Source organism: Leptonotus elevatus, chromosome 13, assembly GCF_054856555.1.
Source record: "Leptonotus elevatus isolate MCC_2025b chromosome 13, RoL_Lele_1.0, whole genome shotgun sequence".
NCBI classification, from domain to species: Eukaryota; Metazoa; Chordata; class Actinopteri; order Syngnathiformes; family Syngnathidae; genus Leptonotus; species Leptonotus elevatus.
Window position 1 is genome coordinate 6,860,354 of NC_141251.1, and position 27,759 is coordinate 6,888,112.

The 27,759-nt window shown below is 38.3% G+C and overlaps 3 protein-coding genes across 4 annotated transcripts; 1 reads left to right on the forward strand and 2 right to left on the reverse strand.

The window, feature by feature from the left end:
* Nucleotides 1-920: 920 nt before the first annotated feature.
* On the reverse strand, nt 921-10,781 carry wnt8b (wingless-type MMTV integration site family, member 8b). Its single transcript, XM_086092657.1, has 6 exons — nt 10,624-10,781; nt 8,449-8,482; nt 7,360-7,498; nt 5,500-5,625; nt 5,045-5,187; nt 921-2,963 (listed from the first exon to the last, which is right to left on the reverse strand). The coding sequence occupies exons 1-6, from the start codon at nt 10,692-10,694 to the stop codon at nt 2,394-2,396; spliced, it is 1,083 nt and encodes a 360-aa protein (XP_085948783.1). The 5' UTR covers nt 10,695-10,781; the 3' UTR covers nt 921-2,393.
* A 3,047-nt stretch (nt 10,782-13,828) lies between these two features.
* scdb (stearoyl-CoA desaturase b) lies at nt 13,829-19,289 on the reverse strand. The gene is made up of 6 exons (XM_086093519.1): nt 19,135-19,289; nt 18,783-19,054; nt 17,385-17,515; nt 16,860-17,065; nt 15,760-15,992; nt 13,829-14,867 (listed from the first exon to the last, which is right to left on the reverse strand). The coding sequence occupies exons 2-6, from the start codon at nt 19,006-19,008 to the stop codon at nt 14,668-14,670; spliced, it is 996 nt and encodes a 331-aa protein (XP_085949645.1). The 5' UTR covers nt 19,009-19,054; nt 19,135-19,289; the 3' UTR covers nt 13,829-14,667.
* A 1,049-nt stretch (nt 19,290-20,338) lies between these two features.
* cfap36 (cilia and flagella associated protein 36) lies at nt 20,339-27,406 on the forward strand. 2 transcript variants are annotated; one of them, XM_086093688.1, is made up of 12 exons: nt 20,339-20,730; nt 21,649-21,713; nt 22,006-22,107; nt 22,204-22,318; nt 22,528-22,615; nt 23,976-24,084; nt 24,177-24,233; nt 25,218-25,338; nt 25,409-25,527; nt 26,631-26,798; nt 26,864-26,952; nt 27,031-27,406. In XM_086093688.1, the coding sequence occupies exons 1-11, from the start codon at nt 20,625-20,627 to the stop codon at nt 26,945-26,947; spliced, it is 1,134 nt and encodes a 377-aa protein (XP_085949814.1). In that variant the 5' UTR covers nt 20,339-20,624; the 3' UTR covers nt 26,948-26,952; nt 27,031-27,406. The 2 variants fall into 2 exon arrangements, with proteins under 2 accessions (XP_085949814.1, XP_085949813.1); XM_086093687.1 differs by having other exon boundaries at nt 26,864-27,406.
* The last annotated feature ends 353 nt before the right edge of the window (nt 27,407-27,759 follow it).

Below are 27,759 nucleotides of genomic sequence, written 5' to 3' on the forward strand. Positions count from 1 at the left end.
CTTTATTGAGCCAAAGGAGGAAGGTGCAGAAACCGCTCCCCCTTCTTTCTCAATGGGACCGCTAATCTTCTCTTTCTCATCTGAAGGGTTTGGCCCTAGGCTGCCATGCGCTGGCCCCTGCCAGGTCGGGCCTGGCACTTCTTCCACTAGCTTGGCAGGCATGTGTTTATAAAAGCCACTTGTTGGGGCACAATACTTGAACTAACTTCTTTTGAGGGAACAGTGTGAATCTGTGTAAAGCCTTTTCCCAAAGTCCTTTAGGAGGCGACGGGCCATTGAGAGCGCCCGAAGAAGGGGGATTACCTTCCTCGACAGCGGTGCATTTCCGAGAGAGCTGATTAGCTCCGCATGCATTGTTAAATCGAGCAAAGGCAGGCCCTAGAGGAGTGAAAGGAGCCAAATAGGTGGGCCCATTGGGATAAAACAGCCGCAGGAAGCCTTGCACAAGTTTTCCCAACATTTCTCCCCCCCCCCCGCCCGAACGCTCTGCTAAGGAGGTGCGGCGTGAAAAAGGAGATTAGCATACAAAATTAGAGGCGGGATGATTTTTATAAGGGCGACTTGCCTCATGGCCTCCTCCAAGCTCCCCCCTCCAGGCTATACTACTCTGTCTGGACAAAGTTAATTAAACTAGTATTAAACAGTAAAGAAACTCAGGCGTTCTTTTGAGGATTACCAAGACGAGGGAGGGTACAGGAGGGATTTGTTGTGAGGGCGAAATTGAGAAAGGCAAGACGGAGGGAAGTTGAAGGGTTTTCCTTTCTTTGTCGACCCCCCCCCCCCCCAGCTTGAGGACCCTAACCCTCTTGTGTGAACAATGCGAGGAGTCGCGTTATGTTTACTTCAAAACGACAGTCACGAGATGAGGCGGAATGATACCAGGAGGGATTTATTATTCTTTCATTACAGCTGAATAGAAAACAAACAAAACTAATAACAATACATCTAAGGTAAGGCAGTGCAATAAATTAACAATGTACAGTACAAAGTGCTTCATCTTATATACATTTAAATACATCAAGGGGGCAACAAACTGGTTAAAACAGTCCTCCAATAAATACAACCACATAGGTTGTTTTGAAAAGGTGCCAAATTACAACCAAGTGTTGCGTATTTTAGTTTAGCGACCTCTATCGGCCATGTTAAATAGCTCAAAAATCTAAGTCCGTCCGGTCCGAATATGAGTGTTTATCTGATTGCACTATTTTGCCAGTGATTGTCTTAGTGTTGTCTACATGTTTTGTTAGTAATGACTACATGTTTTGTAGCGGTCTACAACCTCACTGTGCCTTTTACTAACCTCAACCATTAGTGTCCTTGAACGTTTCATCCTAATCCCAACCATTAGTCCGTGACGGCAAATTTATATACATGTGAACACAAAAAAAACCCACAAAGAGCATTTCTGGCCCGTTAGCTCAGTAAGATAAAGGTTTGTCTTCCGACCAGACGATCCGGGTTCGATTCCCATTACTTTTTTTCGCTATTCAACATGGCTGATACAACATGGCCGATGGAGGTCGCTAAATTACAATATGTAACACTTGGTCGTATTTTGGTGCATGGTAAAACGACCAATATGGTCGTTATTATTGGAGGACTTGTTGAACTGGTTAGAATTCAATTCAGATCAATTGTCATGACCTGGATAACTTAAGCCTGTATCCGGAGCGGCTAAAGTTTGCGAGGGTGGCGGATGTTCTTTCAAGGTCACAAAGACATTCACCAGACATTCGTCAACAGTTTTGATGATGGTGAACAGTTTTTCTTGCCACCAAGAAATTTTCAACAAACTTTCTTGCGACAAGAAGAACTGTTTGCAACTATTAAAAACTGTCGCCGAACATCTTTGTGACTGCGACCTTTCAACGAACCCTAACAAAAAATCGAAATTCTTGCAACCCCTTCTGGCTTAAGAATCAAAACAGACAATTCAATTGAAAGTTTGGAGTGATTCGCTCTTGAGTGACCGTTTCCAAAAAGTCACAAAGAATAACTTTAGGTGGACAACTTAGTGTTTAACGAAGCTAACAGGCGTGTTTTTGGAATGTGGGTGGAAACTGGAGTACCTCGAAAGCACAGGCGAGCATTAGGAGAACATGCAAAGCCCAGATTTGAACTCTCAACCTCTGATCTGAGGCAAAAGTGCTAGGCACTCGATCACTGTGCTGCCTATGTACCTCCTTTTCAAACCCCTAATTGTAATTTTTGAGACAAACCCTCCATTTTAAAAATGAAATAGCTCTCTTGAATTTGACATCTCTTTTTGTCTCATATTTCAAGCAGTTTTCTTGAGGTTGTCTTTTTTTCTGGAAATGTACGTTTCCCTCCAGAAGGACTTTTTCTTGAACAGATGTGACTCCCAAGTATTCCAGGGGGGGGGGGGGGGAGGCTCAGTGCTTCTTGTTGGGCTTGAGAGTCTTACGTCGTCCGCCCGCGCTCTCGTTCCTTCCCCTGGCGCCTCCTTTCTTCACGCAAAAGAACTTGGTCACCGTCTTCCTGCACTGTTCGCACTTGACCGCGCAGCACCAGTGGAACTTGCAGTTGCAGCTGGACACCGTCTCAGCCTTGCGCTCCTCCACGGCCAGGCCGCACTCGCCGCAGAGCCTCTTGCAGCTGCGCTTCTCCCACTTGCTCAAGTTCTTGCCCTTCTTCAGGCACTCGCGGCCCTCGGTGCCCGGCAGGCCCAGCGTGCGGTTCTCTAAGCAGTAGTCGGGCGAGTCTTCCAGATGCACCAGCTCCTTCCGGGAGATGGAGCTGAAGGTCTCGGCCACGGCCCCCCGGCTGGCCGCGCTGTTCCCGGCCCCGCGTAGTAGGTCCACCTTCAGAGCTCGGTGGTACTTCTCCTTCAGGTAGTTGCCCACCTCCCTGAACTCGGGCAGCTGCAGCCAGCAGGTCTGCGTCGTGCAGCTCCCCGACACCCCGTGACACTTGCACGTCTTCTGCATGGTCCCCTTCACCGCCTGCAGTCGGGATAAACGATAAATAGAGCGGGGATTTCTCCACCGTGAGAGATCTTGGGGAATCATATACGCGAGTATAAAAAAAATAGGCACGTTAGGTCCACTTGAGGTCGCCAACCTCACGTTCTACTAGAGATGTAATGATAACAGTGATATAGCGCGATATTAACATTTCCACAACATCGTCGTCATCTTTATGGTGTTGGTCAGTTATTAAATTCAACGGTGTAATATCTGTTCAACTGTAGCAGCACAAATGAACGAAACTGATTATTTCGCCCACATTTTGCATGTGGTAACAGTTAGCATCTGCTGATTTAGCCACCACGTACCAAGTGCTCCATTGGCTACGCATTGATTCCTCTTTTGGTAGCCTAGAGAATGCCTGATCCTTTTTTTTTTTTTTTTTTGCCTGTTGTTGTGGCAGCTGGTTCACAACAGTTGTCAATCATTGTTAAAGTGGCAGATGCGTTTTCTATCATGTTAAAATGGTTGCGCTAACGGCCATTTTGGGAAACGTGACGTCTACGTCGGGACCTCTATGGCTAGTTTGTAGCCAGCTAACTGTAAGCCAATCTGCGTATTTAGTGCTACTGGGCATCAGTTAGTGTATAAAATGTGCGTGTTAAATCATGCAAATTAGTGAAAAATTTACATTTAGACATCATCATCTGTGTTTTTGTTGAAATTCTTTAGGTTAGATTTCCCACCTTCCTCGAATGCAACATTAGTTCTCTGCCGTCTTGGTTCAATGTTGCTACCATGCGTATGTGACTTAGCCTTCATCGTAATATTTTTCCTAGAGTCTTCAGTGTTGAGTGTTTTGTTTCTTCTTTGTGTCTGTTACCTTTTTTTTTTCATTTTGCTCCCTAATTTGACACAAATAGACCTTTTCATAATGTTCATTAACAGGCGCCGGGATACTTCCAGGAGGCAGAAAGTGAACGACGACAGCTGACCTGAACTAAAAAAAAAAAGGCTACCAGATATATCATTCTGTTTCTTTCGACCATTTATTCCAGTGGAACCTGCGGATGTCGTAAATAGTTGCACAGATTAGATCGCAAGACTGAATTGAAGTAGAGATGCTACTTTATAAGGGGACAGACTATGAACAAAAACTCCATCGCAAACCCAAGTGAAAAGTGAACGGACATTGATGATGTTCAATGTCCCCAAACTGGGGTATTTTCAAACCAATGGATTGTGTTGTCAACGTGGCACACTCAAGTAAAACAAAAGCATGAACTCATAGTAAAAGAAAAAGGTGATCGCCTCAAGGTCCTCGGCTGTGTTTTTGTTGTCGCCTGCGCTTCCTGACTTTAACCAACACAAAAACATCTGTCGCTTGAAAAGAGGACGTCCTCTTTTTCTTTTTGTCAATCCAAAAGTTTCACATCGAGTACCCGTCGTGCCCCCCCTTGAAGAAACGGGAGTATTTATTTAGCCTGTTCATTATCATCATGTTTTCCGAGAGTGACGAGACCCAATGGAGAGTCCCATTGAGTGGGGTTATGAAAAAGGAGGGTTTTTTTCCTCCTCTTTCTGTGCCCATTTTTTTCTGTTACAATGATGCTCCAGGTGCCGTGGGGATCCCGGGGCCCGACGGGGGGTTGCAAAGGCACCGTCAACAAAGAGCACTTCAGCTGCACGCCTGTGGTCCCCTCAGACTACCTCCGGAGACGGACAAAGACCAACATAAATGTGGGATCCTTATTGCAAGAATAAAACTAAACACTTATTTAAAAAAAAAAACGGGGGGATAATGCGGGACGGCGCGCAATGTCTGGCTCCCCTGGATCTCCAATTAGGCTTGCACGCCGGCGATCCTGCGATTCTCGAGTTGAGGGATTGTCATTCAGGGCTGGTAAATAGGCCCTTCTGGTACAGCGAACACACTGTTATGATCGGGGACGAGTGGCACCTCACTTATAGCCGTGTGAAAGGGGATGCTTGGGTGGCACACTCGCACAGACGGGCGGGGGGACGGATGTAATGAAGGAGTCCCGAAAATATCAACATCTCAATATCGCTTGGGTACAAAAAAAACCAACAGACATCCAGTGGATGTTAAACCGTACCTTCCTGCCAGCTTCGTTGTTGTGCAGATTCATGGCCGCTCGGGCGTCCTGGCCGGTCTCCAAAGCGTCGACAAATTGTTTGGCGATGGCCTCGCCGAAGCCTACGTTGTCGCTGCAGCCTCCCCATAACCAACCGTGACCACCTGGAAGAAAAAAAAAACACATTTACTGGCAATGGGATCAAATATCAAGATAGTCGGGTAATTTTTATGTCTTTTTACTATCTCGGAGTTCCTTTTTTTTGGTTCTTATACCCTCAAGTCTTTACCGTTAATGCCACTGGAGAATACCTTATTATGTTGTTGCAATACACCAGAGGAATCTGTGATCTTAAATGCCAGCCATTTTGAATTGAATGTTATTTCTGAGATATAACGAATTTGTGATAGCGTCCTAACTATTGCATGTCTTTTTCCGCTATTAAAATAATGGCAAAGGCATCAAATGGCTCTTACCTCGTTGTCCGTTCCGGCTGTCGTCGCAGCCACAGTTGTCAAAATCCCCCAGACTGCAGTTTCTTGTCAGCGTGTACATTACCCCAGCTGAGCTGATTGCATGCACGAACGCTGTCTCCCGATTGGCTGGAAGAGAAACCCATTTAATCATCACGTGAATACCGTACTCGAGCCCACTATAATGCTATTTTTAAACACACTGTAAATGGATTTGAATACACGCAAAAACAATGTCAGCATAGCATGTAGGGAAATAATAAAGATCTTGTACACCAATGAGGAGGGGATTGGGTTTAAAAATGTGACTAAATTAGGGATCGGGAAAACATACCTTGAATAAGAGGGATAGTTCCCACCCAAAATTTACATATAAGTCTATCTGTGAATGCCAAACCTTGAATATGAAATATTTTTATAAAGAGAAAAAGTATTTTTTTTAAACACTTTTCACAAAAAAAGTAATGTTTTGAACTATATGTAACTACTGTAATCTAACCAGATTATTACAATTGTATATTTAATATATTCCACATTAGTTAATTTTGTTCATATTTTTTTTTATTACAAAAATACAACTAAGGCAACAATAAAAAAATAAAACAAAAATATATATAAAGGCATGAATTTTTGTAATAATAGTTTAGATTTTTTTTATTATAGACATTTTTTGTTTGGTTTTTCAGTTCTATATTACTACTGCAAACTACAACCACATTTAAAAAAAATTATAATTTTAAAGTAATCATAACGAATAGATAGACCGATGTGGGGGTTTCTCAGGGCTGATACCAATACCAATTATTCTTAGTAAAGGAGGCCGACATTTGGAGCCGATATTCATTTTCACTAAAAGGGAAGATACTGTATATGTATCAAAATTCAATGCAAACTCCAACTATTGATGATTGTTTTAAAGCATACGCTAATTGAACATCTTTTAAAAATGACAAAATATTGTTTAGTTTTATTTTAATCTTAGTCAAAAAAATGTTTTAATTCTAACAAAATGTTCAGGAAACTCCCAGGACCATTAGCATGTCTTAAAAAGTCAAATAAAAACGTAAACAATAGCTCCCTATTGTATTCTACAGTATATAACATTTTCTAAAGTTTTAAAATTTCTGAAATGTTAAATTCATTCAGTTTTAAATTAATCTATTATCGTCCGTATGATTCTTCAAAAAGGCCCATGCCGATATTCGTCAAAATGCTGAATATTGGCGCCGATAATTGGCCCGGCCGATAATCGGCCTATCCCTAATCACTTTAATTAAAACCGAGCATTAATTCGTTTGTGCAGCAGAATTGTAAAAGAGCTCTTTTATTGCAGCTCTCCATTGTTCCTCATAAAATGTCTGCTCAATTTAATTCCATGTGCAAAGCAGCCATCTTTCTTCCTGATGCTAATTGGCTTTGTGCGTTGCATTCACGACCAGCAGTGATCCAGTGAGAGTGTTGGACTAGTGTGTTTGTTTTGGCACGTGTGACAAAAAGGGAATGCAACAGTCCCATATTGGAAATAGCGGCTATGAAAAGCTCTTTTGAGCATTTGGTCAATATTGGTCCATGTACTAGTAGGCTCCTTGTCCAATTCAGCGCACTATATTGTCTTACTATAGAGGCCAACTTTGGTATACTATTCATGTGGCTTTACTATGAGGTAAAAACTATGCACGAGTTGACAACTGTGTGGTATTAGTCCGAGTGGAACGTCATATAATTCTACTAGTTGTTTGACTATTAGTATGCCAAAATTGTCGTTTTATTGTTCAGAAATGTCACCGATTAATGGGGGAAAAAAAACATTACTAGTAACCCAGTTGTCCTACTAGTGCTCTGAATTGTCTGCTCTGCACTTACCGCTGCGCAGGCTGCTGTGCGTGGACAGCTGCAGCGCTCTCTCGGGGCAGTTCCAGCGATCCCATGCAAACTGGTACTTGCACTCCTCGATGCCGCTCTGGGCCCCCGCCGCCACGCTGCTGGAGTAGATCAGGTACGCCTGCACAAGGCACCAATTTTCATCGCATACGGCGCTGCCTTGAGATGTGCGTGACTTTTACCGTATACGTTCTTACTGTGATGCCCTTGCATTTGGGAAAGGAGAGCCGCAGTCGCCAGTTTGTGCTTTTTTGACTATTTATTAAACACGCAGGCCCCGCCTCTTAAAGGCATGTGATTGTGGGCAGAGGCTACAATTTGTACAGTATAGTTTTTATTTTTATGCTTGCAATTTGTGGACGACTGAAAATAACATCACAGTGTTTAAAGTGCTCAGGTAAGGACAGTCAAGGCTCACCTGTTTTAGGCTCACCTGTGGTGTTATTTTCAGTTGCCAGCAAAAGGCAAAATGGCTGCCCCCTGAGATGGCTAAAATCGTCTTCATTCATATTCCACAAACACAATAATAATCAGAATACCATGTTTGCACTAGTGGGTGCACGTAGAACACATTAATTAAACTTTAAAAAAATATATATATTTTTAACTTGACTTCACTTATAAGAGGTGTATCAAACGCACACTATGAGCGTGTGAACGATCATACAGCTAATATGTCTCAAGTAGCTTCTTTTTTTTTTTTCCCCTGAGGTAAAGTGTAGCACCTCACACACTGACTGACACACTCACGCACACACCTACACACGGGGGCCCAGGGTCTCGCTAATGATGACCACCCACTAAAGCAATAGCCGCCCTTGCCTCTTAACACATTCACCCGCTGGTACACACACACACACGCACACAACCTCTCAATAAGGTCAAGTGTACGCATGCAGGAGGGGAAAGAATGAGGCTGCATTAATCCTACACAGGTACCACACAATAAGATGCGAAGGAGGAAGAAACACACACACACACACACACACACACAGTGAGGAAAAAAAAGCAAAAGCAGGAGCATGTTTTCTCTGGGGATGGGAAGTAGAGATCAAAAGGAAGTTGGCTTACCTTGGGTCCAGTCATCAAGAAATTATTCACTGACCTGGAAAAGGAGACAGCTTATTCAACTCCGGGAAGCTCAGTGTCCATAACACATTCCGCTCATTAGCGCATGGGAAACTGTCACACACAACCGATACGGACGGAAATATCCCATAATAGTCACATTGCTGATGCTATTTTGATGCAACTTAATGACAAGTTACATCCATCGGGGAAATGAATGGGAGGTCGTGGGGGAATCATTTCAAGTCGTTTGGAGTGAGGAAAAGTGAAGTTGTGTTGCTATGCAGGATAGTTTATTAACAGCAAGTGAACTGTATTCAATCGAAAGTAACCCCCAAGTTTTTAATATGCTACATTGACCATGCTAATAATTCAAAACATCTGCATCTCAAATCTTGTTTCCCCATTGAAATTAATGGCGATGTTATTAATCCGTTCCAGTCACACCCCCCCCCCCAAAAAAAACAATTTGTGTAATATGTTTCTTAAAAAAGATAAATAACACTCTATAATATTGTGCTTAATAAAAACATAGCGTAATAATATAACTAAATAGAATGGGATGCAATAAACAGTTTGTGCGTCATGATTGGACATAATAGGGATGGTGACTCGAATAGAGAAACCAACGCGCCATTAAAAACAAAATCATCTTAACATAACAGATCATATAACAATGTTTTATTTATATATATATATATATATATATATGCACACATAGCGTAACATATCATATCAACATACAAGAAATAATCTGTAGTTATTTTAAACTAAAAAAAAGAACCTTTCCATAGGTTAGCGCTGTTGCGTTAGCGTGTCCAATATCATTCTGATTTGTTTTCAAAATTGTGAATATGAGGCTTTGTAACATACTATAGAGTGAAGATGAAATGCTATATACTGTAAGTGCACTCCATTTACTATTATGATCAAATTACCTTTATGATTTTTCATTTTGTGGATATTTTTTTCACAAATCGATACTATTGGTCAGTCCACACGTGTGTGTTATTTTATCAATTTTATTTATTGTTAAAGATAAATAAGTAATAAATAAACACTATAAATGTTGAAATAGCTTGGTCTCTCTCTTATTTATGATTATGATGTTCATGGTTTGACAAACAGGCTGTGTTTTTTTTTTTGGTGTTTTTTTTGTTTTTTTAAAGATAAACAATATTGGAAGTAAGAGGATTCCGCAGGACACCAGCAAAAATTGTTTTATTCGTGAATACTGGCCTAATAGTTTACACTCACATTTGAATAGATTTGTTTTGCTGTTTTTTTCCCCACTTTTTAATTTGTCTTGGTTTTGATTTGATCTGCTTTTTCTTAAATTAACTCAAATGTAATATATTGTGTTTCTGTATTTTAATTGCATTCTATAATGATGCAAATCACTTTGCGAGATCTTTATGTGAAATAATAAATCAAATGCAGCTTACTTATTTACTTGCTTACCTTCTTACTTGCTTACCTATTTATTTACTTCAATATACTTACCATTTACTTATTACTTGTTACTTACCTATTATACCTATATACTTACTTACCTGTTTATTGTATTACTGTACATACATTTTTGCTAACTTACTGACTTTTTAATGTTTTACTAAACCTTTTTTTTTTAACCTATTCACTTATTTATGTTCAACTTATTTTTTACTTAGTTACTTTTTCACTTAGGCCTACTCGGTAACGTATTTGCTTATACTTATAGATTTATTTGCTTACTCGTTTACTTATTCACTTCTACTCACTTACAAATTACAAAACAACACCACTTGGTGTTATTCATGCTTTAAATGTAATTAATTGATCATGTAATAAAACGTGCATTTACGGTATTTTATGTATTCGAGGTTTCAAATGATACCTTTTCAACATATTTAATTGGAATGAGCAACACATTCAGAATATTCCATTTTCTGCAAAGCTCTAATTAACAATATTTGCATTGGCAATTTGTGAGTTATATGATTGTTCAGTTCCGTTTGTTTCATCCAAACATTATAAACAGCAAAACCAGAGCAGCTGATCATTTTTTGCAGTGCTCTCTACAAAACGATTCTCTGCTAACTTTTAACCCCCCCCTCAAAAAAAAAAAATACCTGCATGCACTTTCATGCAAAATGCGCATAGAACACAGAGTAAGTGGATCGGCTGGAACTCACTCACCAACAGCAGTAGGACCTCATGTGCGCCAGCAGGATGAAAATGTAGAAGCAAACCTCCCAGTGCATGAACATGCTGACAGGTGACCAAGGAGATGGAGACTGAAGCTCGGACGGAGCTTCTTCTGCAAAGTGGAAGAGGAGGAGGATGAGGAGGGGGTGCAGCTCTGAAATGGAGCCACTCTCTTCCCCAACAAGAGATTATCTGCTTAATTAAAGATTGCCCCCAACCCAACCCTTCCACCCCGCCTCCCCCTTCTTCTTCTTCTTACCCGCGTGGCCAATCCCATGAGTCCCAGTGGTGGTGGTGAGAGGAGACTGAGATGATCAAAAGGGGCACCCTGGGCCTCGAGGGACGATCTGCTTAATCCACCGCTGAAGGAAAATGTGCAACACTCGAAACAACTAAAGTCATCCGAGTGATTGTCAGGAAGAGACGAACATGCTGGTTGGGTTAGATAAAACACGACATTGTGATTCAATCACTGATGGTGTCGTTTCACAGTGGTAAAAAAATAATAATAATCTTAATCCCATATTTGCTGTTGAGAGGTTCGTAGGTCGTCGTACATGTGGATCGGCAAATAGAAAAAAAAACACCGCAGGTTCTCTGTTTATGACGGAGTCCATCATTTTACATTTTATTTCTTTACGTCAAAATTATTTTTTTATGTGTATTTTTGATGTCTCTGTATTTCTTATACAAAACACATTTAGCATTTTTTTTAATTCTAGTTGTTGATTGGGGAATTCAATTTCTTCAATTCCTACAACAGCAATTTAAGATATTTAAATTGTTTTAGATTATTAATTTTACAAAGAATTAAAAAAAAATATATATAATAAGTTATGTTATTTAGTTAAACTTTATTTGCTTAAAAAATAGGCCTACTATTTTATTTTTTTTAAACACACCAAAAAAACGTAAATGATTATTTGAGAATTTCGCAGAATTCTAAATATATATATAGGTCTATAGGTCACAAATTAGAAGGGCGTCCTCAATTTACGACAGTTCATAAATCGACGAATTTGTGCGAATTGAATTACGTTGGTGTGTGTGTGGGGGGGGGGGGGTTATTTGACATAACAACATATAACAAACACTTCAAGACTGAGGCAATACTATAAAACGATCAAATGAGAATAAATTAAGGTGTGAGAGTTCGTAACCTCGAGCACGGATGAGGGGCTCATTCATTTGCCCAAATAAATCCCGTCATGCAGGCAGGTCCCTCTCCTTGGAAATCCAACCATTCATTCTGTGTGCAAATTAGGATTAGCACAAAATACTTTCAAGGGATGTTTTTGGATTAAGACTCAAAGGGGAGTCATCCTGATGTTTTTTTTAATGCAATACGACAGAATGTGGCCACTTCATTAGGTACACCCGAGTGATTAAAAGCAAATCTAATCATTTCTGTGTTCATATTCGAAGATCCTACTTTTGAACCGTGTTTGGAAAATGGATGGTTGGATGATAAATATTTTGTTATTGTAAATATATTGGTCATTTATTTGTACTAGGTTACTTAAGGTTTTTTATTTTATTTTTTTTAGTTTGTTTTACTTTGGGGTCATTCCAGAATTGTAGGACATATTGGGCCTGTTTTTTTTTACGGACAATTTATAATATTTTTTTGTGTGCTGGAAAAATCGGTAATAAATCACCATATATTTTTAGCGGTCTATCTCACCCAGTACACTTTCTTACGAGATATATATATATATATATATTTTTTTAGGCGTGTGCTGGTCTATATACCGTTAGATAGGCTACACCATGAAACACATGCTGAATAAATCCTTGACAAGTAAAACGTTTTTTTTGGGGGGGGGGGGGGATTCGTGGTAACGAATTAATATTTCATGCGCACGGAATACGTTTTATTTAACCATGTGAAGTCCACTGAGGACGACAGTCATGCGTAAATGTGATCACTCCTTTTGGCTGACAAGTATCCCAATTTGTCCAGCAAAGGGCGCTACTGCACAACTCCATTGGCCTTCCAGACGTTTTCTGTCGCTTCATTCGTCACTATCTGATTATTCCACCGTGTTGAAAACCAACATGTTTAGTTAGTAGCTGCTTTGACGACACGGCGGTTGTACCGTAACCAACTGTCAAACGAGGAATGTCCAACAAACGAGTCGGCGTGCGGAGCTATTTGAAAAATGCACAGTGAGATAGTGACGCATGTGCGCACAATAATTTTTTTTTTTTTTTTTGCGTGTGCGTGCGGCCAACAAGAGTTAGCCAGATGACAATCACAAGGTTGAGTACGGGGCACTCAATTAACAAGTGCAAGATGTCCCACAAAGACAAAACTGCAATGCTGCAAAAAAAAAGAAAAACATGCAGTATGTCAAATGGAATGCAACGACAATGATTGACCAAAGTAATTTATCACCTATAAAGTTGTTTTTACTCTCATGATCATCCACATTCTTTGAGAATGTGTGTCATTTATTTCTCAATTAACAAAGTATCAGTTCCAAATACATCAAATAAAGCAACAATGATAACTAACGCACGCACCTGCTATTTGAATGATTTGTGCTTCGGTTTTTATTAGTATAGTAGATCACCTTTGTTCCCCACGTGACTCTGGGATGTTTTTCTGCAGCCTGTGTCTTGCTGGCATTCTTATCTGAAGGTGAACCTTTATCTTCAAATCAAAAAATTACATCGTAAACATAAATATGAGGGAGAGCGTTCTGTGCTTGTGCAGATAAACTTGTTGACTCCTAGCGTCCAACCGTAATGCAGAGATTAAATTTCATACATATTAGCCAAAAAGACGTCAAATGTGACGTCAGTTGGTTTAGGTTGCGGAGATGTTTAACAGAAGCAGATAATGAATTGTGTGAATTTGAAATTGGAGTGAAAACAAAAAGTACGATAGTTTATTGTAATCAAATCCTCTTTAATCCTGCTTTTTACACCTACAGAAAGTGACAACTGTAGGTTTATTTTATAGACATTTTTGGACATGATTATTGTGAGATGGTAAATTAGGTCTGGTAGTTTTGGGGAAAAAATAGGATTTCGTCACTGTAAACAAATAGAGGAGTCAGTACAGATAAATATATTGAATGATTTGACTGTGTTCGTATTATTTTAAACGTGTGTTTTTTTCACACAATGGTATCTTGATTTTAAAAAATAAAGAAAAAAAATACAAATAAACAAGCTTCAACCTCAAAAGTCCACATTTTGTGTTTATTCTTTTTGCTCAAAACACAAAGATGAAGCATTTTTGTTGCTTGCAAAAACATACAATAATAATAATAATCATCATCATCATCATAATCATAATACAGTAAAAGCTAACTCACAAAATCTGGCTCTTAACCATACACATAATTATCTAAGTTTCTCATCTGGAAAAGATTGTTAATAAATATCACATAAATGAAATTTTCTGCAATCGACTGCAATTCGTCAACACATTTCACAAATGCCGCACTTAACACCGCGCAGTACAAACTTGAATCGGGAACTGTGTCGCAATGAACGCGTATCGGTCGAAATGTATGAGACTGCAGAGTACAAGCTAACGTTATCGAATTTAGTTCTCACACTAAAAAAAATGCTAGATTTGTTTTTCTAACCCACTCACTGGGTGCCATTTTGAGCAGATTGGGTTACTCTTACCCAAAATTGGTTTACCGGTAATTATATTTGACCCAGCAGATTGGGTAGAAATCGAAGCTGGTTGCTAGTTTTGTTCTGTACTGAAATGGAAGTAAATTGAATGTAACAAAATTTGGTAATAAAATTTTATTACCAAATTTTGTAAGTATGTTTTTTTTGTTGTTGTTTTTTTTTTAACCGCAGCTATACTGATAACCTGGTAACCAATTTCTTGGGAGGTACAACCAGGTACTCGAAACAGTACATCTTATAAAAGTATCAGTAGTAAGTCAGTACTATACAGTGGAAAAGAACAAGACTAAGCCACCCCATTATCCTCTCATCATTGTCAATCTGGTGAAAACTCTCTGAATCAACATCATCATCAATAATGTGTTGCTACAATCAGACTCAGCCACTTTTAGCGCTGCCGGCGCCCGTCCGCTGCACGCGGGCCACTATCATCTCCTTGGACGCCGCCCTGCGTTCGCCGGCCAGATGGAGGAAGCACATGAGGTCGATGAAGGCGGTGGTCAGGTTGAGCTTGCAGCCAAACTCGCTGGTGGCGTAGTCGAAGGGGAACGTGTGGTGGTAGTTGTGGAAGCCTTCCCCTGGAGAAGGGACAGGGAGAGTCAAGAATGCTGACTCATAATGGGAATGTTAACAACAAGCAGCAGTTTGGCTAATCGTGTATGATGCTTCAAAAAGTTACGACTCATGCTTGTTTTAAGCTGATTAGCGAAACACCCAGTTGACGTTTAAGGTCAAACTGAATATTAAAAAAAGAGAATGTCATTTGATGTATTTAAAACAACCACATACATTTGTCTTATATAAAAGTGTGCTAGCTTAATGCTAACACACAATGCAAAACATATTATTTATTCCATTACATATTAGAAAAAAACATACATACGCTTACATAAAAACACAAAAATCAAACAAAACAAAAAAAGCATTGGGAAGAATAAATAATTTTGCTGCCATTTATTTAAAAAAAAATTAATTCACAATTACATTTCCCTTTAGCCTCTCTATTTACATAAATCACCAAGTCTTCTAAAAAATTGTATCTTATATTTTCTAAATATTGGGTTAGAAGGATCTCAATGGTAAATATTATTAATTATTGTTGAAGTTCTTTTTGTAACATAAGCATAGGTTGCATATATAAGTTATAAGCATATTTCTTATCTTGCACAAAAAAAATATTACAGCTGACTAAACAGTTGTGACCGTCTCACCAATGTAGGTTAATGTTAGACTAACACATCATGAACAGAGGACGGATTGTTCAGTGAAATATTTAACATGCATCTTACGTTGAACTTGCTAAAATAACAGTACTCGAACGCTACATTTATGGAGGTCTCTTTGCTAGTAAGTAGTGTGTTTACTTTCTGGACCTAAATTTGCTACCTCTGCTTAAAGGTTTTACCACCACAACACACATGCTAATCATTAGCTAATCTATAACATTTTGCTTTGTTTGCGTTTTCCTACCTATGGCGCTGAAAGCGACAATCCTGTTCTCCCTGGGGTTGATGGTGTGGTCGTACGGTCTGTTGCCCCACATATGTGCGGCGCTGTTTACCAGCCAGGTGGCGTTGAGCCCGATGCCGTACCTCAGCATCACGGGCAGGAAGTAGCCCACTAGGAGGGACTCACCCCAGAAATACCAGGGCACCAACATGGGCACCAGGAAGCACAAGATCAACACAGAGAGCTTGTAGTGCCTGAAATAAACAAAAATAGTCATTAATAGGGCCCAGCAATTATTGCCCTTCAAACATCGACTAAAACAATCGGCCAATTGGCCGATTGTTTTCCCCTTAACGTTATCATCGAAGACGAAGTTTCCGACGCTGTGAAAGTATCCTGAATGCACCATTTTGTTTGTGTACCATTAGCAACTAGCAAGTGTGTAGCGTATATGTTATTCTGTTGTCCATAAGTGTCCTTTAAGCTGTTTTAATGACACCCCAGTTGGAGTTAACTGTAAAACTAAACCCACAACGCTGAGAATTACATCCAATGTATATTTAAATATTCTTCGCTTTAAAAACATCGCTAGCCTAGCGCTAATGCTAAAAGCAAATGGAGGTTCCCATTCAAATGCTAACAGGAAGCTAGCATCGACTTCAGGAGTGTTTTTCCTTCAAATAATTAATATTCACACACAAATGCTGTGGGAACACATACCCACGGGTAAGATTAACATTACGCAAAGGCACAGATTCTTCCCAATGTGTGAAAAACGAGTTATTTTAATAGAATTCAATCGCAACGTTCTTCTGAACTCACCTTAAGTGTGTACACCATGGATGCATATGCATATGTAAAGGAAATATTACAACGGGTTCTTGCTAGGGAGAAAAATAATCTTTTGAATATCAAGATGCCAACTATTCTGGATTAGCACAGCAGTCACTGGATACATAAGGACCCAAAATTGCATCTCAGTGTTGACTTCTTCTCTTATTTTAACCACTTTTAACAGATGCAAGTTAAAAATAAACACAAAGGTAGCAGAATTAAACCACAACTGCACACAGACATAATCAATTTTGACCACCACAAGTTTTGCGATGTGTTCTCCGTACCGTCTTTGGAACATGACCACTTTATCGGCCTTCAGGTCGGACAGCTCCATTTTTCGACCCTTCTCCACGACGTCGGGATGCTTGCGAACCAGCAGCCAACCGATGTGCGCGAAGAAGAAGCCACGCTTGGCGTTGTGCGGATCGGCGTCCGTCTCCGAATATTTGTGATGGACGCGGTGGTCCCTCGCCCACTCGTAAATGTCGTTCTGCACACGAGAACACTTCTGTTCGCATGTGTGGTTGCTCAATGTGTGTTAAAGTAACAGTTATTGTAACAGCTATGCTCATTTTATTTTTAGCCCAAATATAGCGTTTGCCATAATATGGTAGCATTAAGCTAAGTTAATGGTCTAAATTATATGGTTTGTTTGAATGCAATGGAATCACATTTTATTGTCATTGCACATTTAGTCCAGGGCTACAAAATTCAAGCAACACTTCCTGCTTGTCCGAAACATAACTGTACAGGAAGTTTTGACGGTTCGCCAGACGGCGGCCCGATTTTCTGAGATCAAAGTTTTGTACCTGAAAGGCCATTGAGTTGGCAAGAGCCAGGAAGACCCTGAGGGCCGGTGAAGCCTTGTAGGTTCTGTGGCTCCACAACCTGTGCGCGCCCGCCGTCACGCCCAAGGCACTGAAGAAGAAGCACGTGGCAGCTATGGGAAAGATAAATGATAAAGTGTGACTGTTGGACCGACAACGGGACTGGGCGTGAGGTCAGGTGTGCGGTTTGTTGTTGTCTGCGCGAGCATGCAGGGGCCTTCTGGCAGCCAAAGACGAATTGTGTTGTGGTGCCACGCGCTCCACAATGGAATGTCTATGGGAGTGCTGATTGTGCTTTGTCTTCCACTGTGAAATAATATGCAGCCCAGCATTGCAAAGACAAAGAGGGGGAGGTGGGGGGAGTGGGGGGCAGTCTAGAGACAAAGTGAGGACTGTTCAGGAATTTGTGAAATGCACCGTTCGTCTGCTGTATAGGCCGCAAATTCAAATGGTTGTATCTGAAAAATCATTTGAATAATGGGGACAATTTTCAGCATTGAAATTAATTAAGATGTCATTAATTGAATATACATTTGAGGTGAATCTGTCAAAATCTTCAAAATGAGCATGTGCGCAATAAAAATTCATGCTAGAATCATTTTCAGGATGCTAAATTAAACTAAATACAGAAATAATTTTGTGTCCACAGTGTTTGGTTTAGGTTTGAGAGCCAATATTATCTTGTTATGACTTTAATTACGTCCACTGTAGTTCCAAAATATTATTGGTGCCATTCTACTCCACTCCTGTAGGTGGCAGTAGTGTGCTTAACACAGTGGTTGGCAACTACCAGACAACGTTGGCATTTTTGTTCTTAAATAATACTGTTGCATCAAATAAACATTAGTGGTGTAGATTGTACAATATGCACACTGGAGGGTACAAATAAAGTTTGGCATTAAATTCATTTCTTGACAAACTTTAAAAAATACAATAGAAGTATTACTTATTATTCATATAATAACTGTGCATACATCTTAGGGGTTCTTTTTTTTTTTAAATCATGTAACTAAATATCCATTCAGACAATACAGTATTTCTAATCAATCTGCAATATGTACATAATGTGCAATATATTTTAAGATAGCTTTTGATTCCCACGGTCACGGAGACATTACATTACGTCTGTAACAATCAAGAGCATTAAAGAAAGGTGTTTTTGTTTTTGAATAATACCACTTAATATATCACACTTGTTGTATATTAATACAACTGTTTTTTTTGTTTTGTTTTTACAAATATACAATTATTAGCAATACATATACAAAACACAGCGACCCAACGTGCCCAAACCTTTGATCTATACGTTACTTGTACTTCTAAGAGTCTGAGTACTTTTACCATATCAAAGCAACATAATGGGCTAATCGTGGTACTTACTCCAGGCGAGCGTGAGTGCGCAAGCTTCCGGGATGAGGAAGACTCCGTAAAGAGCGCCGGCATGCAGCATCACCATGAGCCAGATGTTCCTCCATACCAGCGTCCTGGGGGGTCTGAGACCTACTTTTGTTTTCTCCGCGTAGGTGTCGTCAAACGCATCCTCCGCCAACACCCGGGACTCTTCCGCGGTGGCTGTGCTCTTGCCATGGGGGCTGCTCTCGGGCATTTGGCTGCAGGGATCCCGCAAACGACAGTTGGCAAAGCACCTGTACCTAGAAAGAAAAAAAAAGAAAAGTTTTGTTGACATTTAGAAGAAGAGTTGGCTTTGATTTATTTGGTTGTCTGTGCTCACCGTTCAGTGGTCCAGAGTGGAAAAGCTGTGTGCGCGTGACAATGAATGAAGTCCTCCTTATTATGTAGTGTGCGCGCGCGCGCGCGTGTGCGTGTAGTTCTGAATGTCCTATTGGTTCTTTGCTTATCTGATGTTGTGCGACTGTGCGTGTTCACAACACCCCCATTAGGTTTACACTTGTCAACAAGAGGACTGTGTGACGCTATTGAAAAAAAAAAACCAACAACGTGTTGAAAGGTAAAATAAACATAAATAAATTATAAATGGCTGTTTTTAGCAGAGGAAGTATGGCTCCCCCTGCTGGCCGATATGTAGTCGAGGATTGCTCTTGTTAATTTGACGTATCTAAAGTTTTTTTTATATTAAAAGTTGTAATTATTGGACAGCAGCAATATTTTACAGCAGTTTAATATGGTAATAGCTGATTTTATTCTTCTTGGTTTAAATGCAGGTGATATGAAAGATAGATAAATCTTAATAAGATTTAAGATTTTCTTATATCTTTCTGCAGTTTGGGTGAATTATCAAGCCATATTTCCTGTTAAATATTTTTGTTTGTTTGTTTGTTTGTTTTAAGTGTAAAAATATTTTGGTTACCTAACAAAAAAATGAGTAGCATTCATTACACTTGTATTATTCGGCGTAAAAGGGTTATTTTATATGTAGGAAAAATATAATAATAAAAACAATTCAGCATTTATCTACGACAAAAAGCATGAAAACTTTTTTTGAATTCCTTTATTTAACAAATTGAAAGCATGAGCCAAAACATGGCAACAATTAAGCAGCACAGTAAACTTACAAGTTATTACACGCAACAATCTCACAATAACATAGTAAAAAAAAAAAACAGAAGGGGAAAATTTAAATAAAAAATTGCCAGCGGTCTTAAACTAAGAAATATTAAAAACACACCAAAATGAGAACACAACGTTAAATTCTTGACAGCCTTCTTATTTTTAGAGGCAGAGATGGAAAGTAAATATATTTCTATCTCTTTCAAAAACAGAAAAAGATAGTTTTTGACAAATTTACACTTATGACTATAAACTTAGCAAAATATATTAAAAGATTAATCAAATAATATTCTTTTTCAAATCAATTGTCATAGTAACAAAAAAATCTGTAAGGAAAGCTCAAAATGACAACAGATCTTAATCAAGGTGAGTCGCAGAATTGAGAACCAGCGGGTGACGTCACTGTTTCTGTGGCAACTACAGGCGTCAGCAACACCCTCGACTCCAGTACTCCACGAGTGCGCAGCAATTCTTGTTGCTCCTGCTGCACATAACAAAAAGCCCCCTTTCGCTGCGATTGTAAACGTGTGCAATGGGGGGCTGTTTATGGAGCACAACAATCATCATAAATGCGTGCAATTGCCGGCTGCGTGTCTCCGTACCGTAGCGGAGCTGGGACGCGTTTCTAGCCCGGAGGAGTGCAGCTCGTCTTGGGCCAGCAGCCGCCGCAACCACCGCTGACTTGGAGCCAACATGGCCGAGGACGACAGCGAGTGGGTGGTGGAGAGCATCGTGGGTTACCTGGGAAGTCCCGAATGGGTCATCCCCGTCACGGATTTCATGGAGCACAAATGCACAGGTGAGTTTTAAGGCACATTATGGCGTTTTCTGAGCTTTGTTTACGTTAGCACGGGAGCTACATTAGCCTCCATTGTGGCTCCAGTGGGTGAAGCTATCATTGCGCGTGCAGCGATGTTTATCTGTATTAAGATGACATTTTGGCGCCAATTAGCATTGTAATTCAAAATTTAAAAAAAAATTCGCAACATTTTCATGAAGTATTTGAAGCAATACAAGTGATTAAATGTAGCAATTAATAGTTAAAATTATGTAGCTTCCATTTGGGCTCCGTGGCTGAGGCTAATGCTAAAGTGGGGTGCGAGGTTTATCAGAATGGCAATTGACATTTGGCCACCTAAACGCTAATAATGCGAGTGGATGACTGACATTAATTCGTCTTACATTTGACATTTTGGTGTTGTAGAAAACAAAACAAAAAAACATTATTTTCCTGACGCAAAGAAATTAATTAATTACTAGTCACATAAATGCTCAATTATAATTAGCTACTACCTCCGTTAGCCTCCATTTTGACTCGTGGCTAAAGTTAATATATGCTTTGTTTTACAATTAACACTGGCATAAATTGGCCTTATAAGTCAAAATTTACAATTATTTGAATTTTTTTCTCAAATCATCCAAATGAACATAAGGGATAAATTTAGCAATTGGGAGTTGAAATTAAAATGAGCAAAAGATTACTACTAGCCGCCATCTTGGCTCAGTGGCTAAAGCTAATGCTAACATGATGCTCTTTATAATATCTTGGTGCCATTAAGCGTTGTAGTTCAAATTTTTAAAACAATTTTACAAACTTTTTAGCCCACTTACTGGATCTGCTAAATGAAACGTATTTTTTTATTTTTAACAAAACAAGGTGAATCAAATTGGAATTTGGACACCCTCTTTGACTAATGTACGTGTCGTTACATTTCAGTGTTTGATGATGAAGATGAAAATAAGTTAGCATACACGGAAATCCATCACCAGTATAAAAAGTTGGTGAGTATGGCTATTTTTTTTTCATGCTAACAAATATGGAAATACACATTAAATAAAATAAAAAAACTTGATCAACTTGGTACAGTAATAACACAACAAATGCACTTACAGTGTTGCTGTCCTCAAAAATACCTTGGCAAATTTAATAAGTGTATATTAATGACATTAGTATAAGTAAATGAAATACTCCATTATTTATAATTACATAAGACTTTCCCAAACCGTTTAACAAAACTTTTGAGTGCATTTTTTTTTTCACGTGTACATTCCCATTTTTTTTTGCTTTTTGTAGGTTGAGAAGCTATTGGAGAATTACATGCAGGAGGTGGGCATCAATGAGCAGCAGTTTTTGGATGCATGCACCTCCCCTTTTGCCAAGTCCAAAACAGTGCAGGTACACAAAACGCCACCTCACCTCAAAACCTGAGACCTATAAATGTCACAAAAACAAGAGAAAGTAAAACACTAAACTTGTTTTCTTTCTTTCCAGTCTGTGTTCCAACCAGTCCTGGCCACAGATGACTTCCAAATTTTCCGCTCCCTGATGGTCCAGAAGAATATGGAGCTGCAGCTTCAGGCCCTCCGGGTGATCAAAGAGAGGAACGGTAAATTTGGCATTGCATACGTTTACAAACTTTATCAACCGATGACAGTTCGCTGAAACCAAAACAATGTTAAGAAAATGAAGCAATCAAACAAGCATGTTGGCAAGACGGCATGATGAAACATGAGAGGCTAATATTTCCACACAATAAAAACATACACAGCGAGCGCTAACGTGGTTGCTAAGCTAACCGGTGGCTCCATCACGCAGGAGCACTTCCCGATTGCCTGACTGACGGCGACGACGTGATGACGGAGCTGCAGCAGCAAGAGATGAAGATCCTGCAGGAAGTCCTCAAGTACGTTTTAATGCAGTTATAATAACTCCACCAGTGTGCTCTTCAAACACATAAAAGAAATATCAATTACAACACAAATCCATGTTGCCAAATATAAGCTTATTATGAATTTCTACATGTGTAATGATCTCCTGTAACGGTGCTGGCCTGCTCTTCTGATGGGATTTAGTGAGCGACATCCTGACCCAGAAGAGAAGTCTACTTTAAGCTACTTAGGCTCAGGCTAATTTCAGTACGAGTCATTGACACTAGTAGCAAGCCGCTACTGAGGAAGAATGACTATTTTTATCCATTTTGTTCTACCTGGATGGTCATCGACTTGGAGGCTCCCCAAATCCAAACGTGCACCATCCACTACTTTGAGACCCTAAGTTTGAAACGAAAACTCGTACTTAAAATAAAATGTTATCTCTTAGTACTATTTTGGGGGATAAAACAAATAATAATAATAACAATGGATATTCTTGATTTTTAGAAAGAAAACAATCACTTAATTTGGAAACACAGTAAAATACTTAATTTTTTACCCCCAAATAATTTCAAAAATGTTTATTTAAAACAAATAAATAACAATAAATTAAAAAACATAGAAAAACTATTTGATTTTTAGGGTGAACACAAATCTTGTAAGTACTTTATATTTTATCTTAAAAATAAACAAATCTATTTTTGGGATTTAAAAAAAAAAGCCAAACGTCCACCATCCACTACTTTGACACCCAAACCCTACTTTGAATACAATTTTATCTCTGCAAATACTATTTTTGGGGATAAATACTCATAAATAATCATAACAATAATAATAAAGGATATTCTTGATTTTTAGAAAGAAAAAAAACGTCATAAAATGTGGAAATACATTAAAGTGCTTAATTTTTATTGTATATTTGTTAAATAATTTTAAGAATTTTGATTTAAAACAAATAAATAACAATAAATTAAAATATATAGAAATAATATTCCATTTTGAGGGGGAAATCATGGAAATACTTGATTTTTATTTTTTAAAACATTCTGTTTTGGGTATTAAAAAAACAAAAAAATGGAGAAAATATTTATTTATTTATTTTTTCAACAAAAACAAAAAAGACAAAAATATATTTTTTGTGGGTGACAAAAAGATAAACTCCATCATTGATTATATTTGATTTTTATCAGACGAGGACTTGTGCCGTAGTAAGGAACTCACAAAAAGTGGATATACTTAAAAAAAACAACAACAACTTGTTATTGCTTTTGACAAAATGAACAACTAAAAAAAAAAGTTACTCTGGTCATTTTTAAAGTGGAAAAACAAGATTTCTTTTTTTTTTTTACACAAGGCTGTTGTGAGTAAGCGCTATCCTTCTTTCTCCATCAGAAAGTCCAAAGAGGAGTACGAGGAGGAAATGTCGTGGAGGTTCCTGCTGGAGGAGGAACGCGCGTGTTCGACGTCCGCCGGCGAAGCACAAGATGGCGTCTCTGCCAAGGTAAAAGTGCAACTTCAAATTAGACTAGTTTTGCAGGCTGACAGTTGCCAGTGTTGCACGATTGAATGTGTTTTTGTTTTTTTTCTCACCAGGCTGACGACCGAGCACAAACCATGAATGGGAAGAGTGCATCCATGCAGTCCAATCAGGTCGCCAACTGAACAGCAGCACGTTACACCACACCAGTGATCAACTCGTACCTCTCCAAATACTGTCGCAAGTTAAAATATAGTAGGAGCACAGCAAGTTTTCATCAAAAACAAGATTTTTTTTTTTATTCCTAAAATGTATATTATTAAGTCACTGTAACATTATGCACAGTATTAACAATAGGAAAATGGCGGGAAAATGTGTTGCATACAAAAGTTAAATAAAAATCGTACCTAAATTAAAGTTTAAATTAAACAAACATGTTCTTCAAGATAAAAAGAAAAAGAAAATCCAAATGTGTTGAATTTAAAAATCAATTACACGGAACTGTGTTTGGGCAGTTATTAATTTGTGTACCACCAGAGGGAGCCCAAGAGTCGTACTTCACTGAGTATCACTGCACATTACCCCAATCGATGAGAAGGAAGAATAATTAAGATTTTGGGGGGATAAAAGACAAACCTACCAATAATTGTATAATCCATTTTCATCTTCCCAAAAAAACTTGTAGTTGGAATTTATTGATTTATTTTAAATTTTCTAGATGGATTTTTTTTTGTATTCACATTAAAAAAAATACCCAAGAAATAATTTAAAAAATAATAATTTTAAATATATATAATTTATTACAAATAATAAATAAATAAAATACTATTTTGATACATGCTTTTGTTAGGACATTGGCAATAGGTATTACATATTTAAACCAATAAACCGAATAACAATACAACAATTAAAAAAAAAAGATGATTTTATTTTATTGTATTGTTTATTTTGATGAATAGATAGATTTAAATGTTTTAATTAAAATGGCTAATTTTCCGATGAAAAATATAAATTATTTAAAAAAAGTAAAAACAATTATAAAACAAACAATTTATTTTAATTTTTAAAAATCACTATAAAACCTTTTTAAAAATAAAAAAATATTTTCTTTTTTTTTACACTTCAATGACACAATACTTGATGTGTTTTACGTGCAGGTGAATGGCAAAACATCCCAAAACGCTGAGAGAAAATTGGAAGCCACAGCAGATGTGAAGCAAGTAGAAAAAAGCAGCTCGTCCTCTTCTTCGTCTTCTTCGTGTCATACAAGCACTCCTGGTAAAAGCAGCAACATTTGCGGCATGCGTTGATGAAACATGTTTTATAATACGAGTGAATGCGTGCGCAGGCGGCGTCAGTGCCGGCGTGGAACCCCGAGCCCTGCCGCCTGTGAGAGTGCCCGTCAGCGCCGAGCAATCTTGGCTGGAGGAAGCGCACAGGGAGGCCGGGTTCGATCAACCTTACACAGTGAGTCCGCTGGGGTTGCTTCATTAAGTAATGAAAAGGAAACCAAAAAAAACGTAATCACTTGAATTTGTCAATCTAACACATCTGAAGCAAAGCAAAATACAACATTTTGTGAATTAAAAAAATAATTAAATCTGACTGAAATTATTTGTACATTTAAAAATATACATTTAATATTACCGGTAATCCTTATAATCAAAATAAATGGTCTCTAATACAGTATATTGTCATTTAATTTAACTGAATTTAAAAAGCCAATTAGTTATGTTTTTTGTAACTTTTAGTCACATTAAAAGTGACAATTGACTCACCTACAGTTGGTAACTTTTTCAAGTTTTCTAGCTTTTTTAAATAAAAATATATTTTTTAAACTTTATTTTTATTTTAACAATTATTAACAATCTGTTTGTAATGGTTAAAATTATCTATAAAAAAACGATTTTTTTAAATGAATGAATGATTTTTTTATATTATTCAATCAATCGATCAATTAAAGATGAACAAATATTGTGATTTAAAAAAAGTCAAAACAAATCTGGCAAAAATTTTTAATTCTTTGTACGGTATATATATATTTTTTTACATTTAGTCACGTTTAAAGGGACAAATGACTAACACCTATAATCTGGTAAATTTTTCAAATTGTGTAGCTTTTTAAATAAGAAAAATACTTAATTTTTATTTTATTTTAACAATTATTAGATTTAAAAAAAAATCTGAAACGATTTGTTTGTAATGGTGAAACTTATCTATATAAAATTTAAAAAAAATCTTTTTTACAATGAAACCTGAAAAAAGAACTATTACAATTAAATGAATGAATTAAATATAAATAAATAAAATCCGAAAGCCAGTTAATTTTTTTATATTAAATGAAAAAAGATTCCTAATATTAACATTTAGTAACAATAAAAGGGACACAAATCTACAACTTTTATAATATATATATTTTGGGGAATAAAAAAAATGTTACATAAAAAAAATATATATATATAATGCAATACAATAATAAAATGAAAATAGGGAAAAATCCGATTCTGAGAAGTAGAATGTCGACCACATACCCGAGACGACTTCTGTCCAAATCATCCTTGTCCTCACAGGAGCTGTCAGCATCTCAGCAGGAACGTCTCCAGCAGAGGGCGTCCTACTTGCGAGAGCAGCGCGACAAGCTGCACGCTCTCAAAAAGGACCGGACCGCCAAGCAGACCCCCGCGCCCGATCAGGAGGCACCTTGCCCTCCCGCCTCACCCGCACCTCCTCCGGCTTCCGTGAGTCCCCTCAGACACTGCGCCGGGCGTTCGCCAACTTTGATGCTAGCTTTTTTTTTCTTCAGGAGATTTCTACGGAGGAACGCAAGAAGTTGCAGAAGAGAAAACACCTGGCAGACAAATTGAAGGAGGAAGTCATCAAGAAATGAGCTCTGTGCGCAATATGAATGCAGTTGCATGTATTTATTTATTTTCTTACAAATGGGAACGCTCACCTTTGTTCTCCTGTTAGACGCAGTAGCCTCACAGAGATCTTCCCGGATGAGACGAGACGATTTCACGCTGCCTTTGGCGTAAACGGTAGAAGTGATTAAGTCGCTTGGCCCTTCCGGAGTGCGCGTCGACACGACCGTTGCGGCTTAGCACATTCGGATAATTATATACAGAATGGTGACAGTTGATTTCGGAGCGGGGCAACGAGCTGGGGAAAAGACAGATTTAGATGCCAATTTTACCTGGCTCCTTATACAATATTAAATGCCGTATTTTATTTATTTATTGAACCACAAAAACATGGCCCAATTTGCAAGGAAGATGAAACGGGTGAGAATAATGGAGTGTGTAAATGTAAAATTCTACATTAAAGTTAAGTTTTATTGACCCACCCCCACCCCACAAAAAATACTGTATGATATTGGGAAAATATGAGATAGGGGTGTTGAGTGTTGCAATAGCAGTATTAAACGTACCTGGCTAGCTAAATGCCATTTTTATTGCCTAATAAAATATATTTATCACATGGAAAAATAAGCAGGCTCAATAAGTTCATCTAATTATTGTAATAATTTTATATCTAATGCCAGTTCACTAAATTGGACAGTAGTTAGGTTTCCATCCAATTGTTTCGAATTTTTTAAGCGAATGTACTGAAAATGCGCAAAACTGACATGCAATTTATGCCAGTTTCAATCTGTTTTTTGCGAATATTGAGGGGGGACTCCGCCGCTGTAGGTGGCGGTAT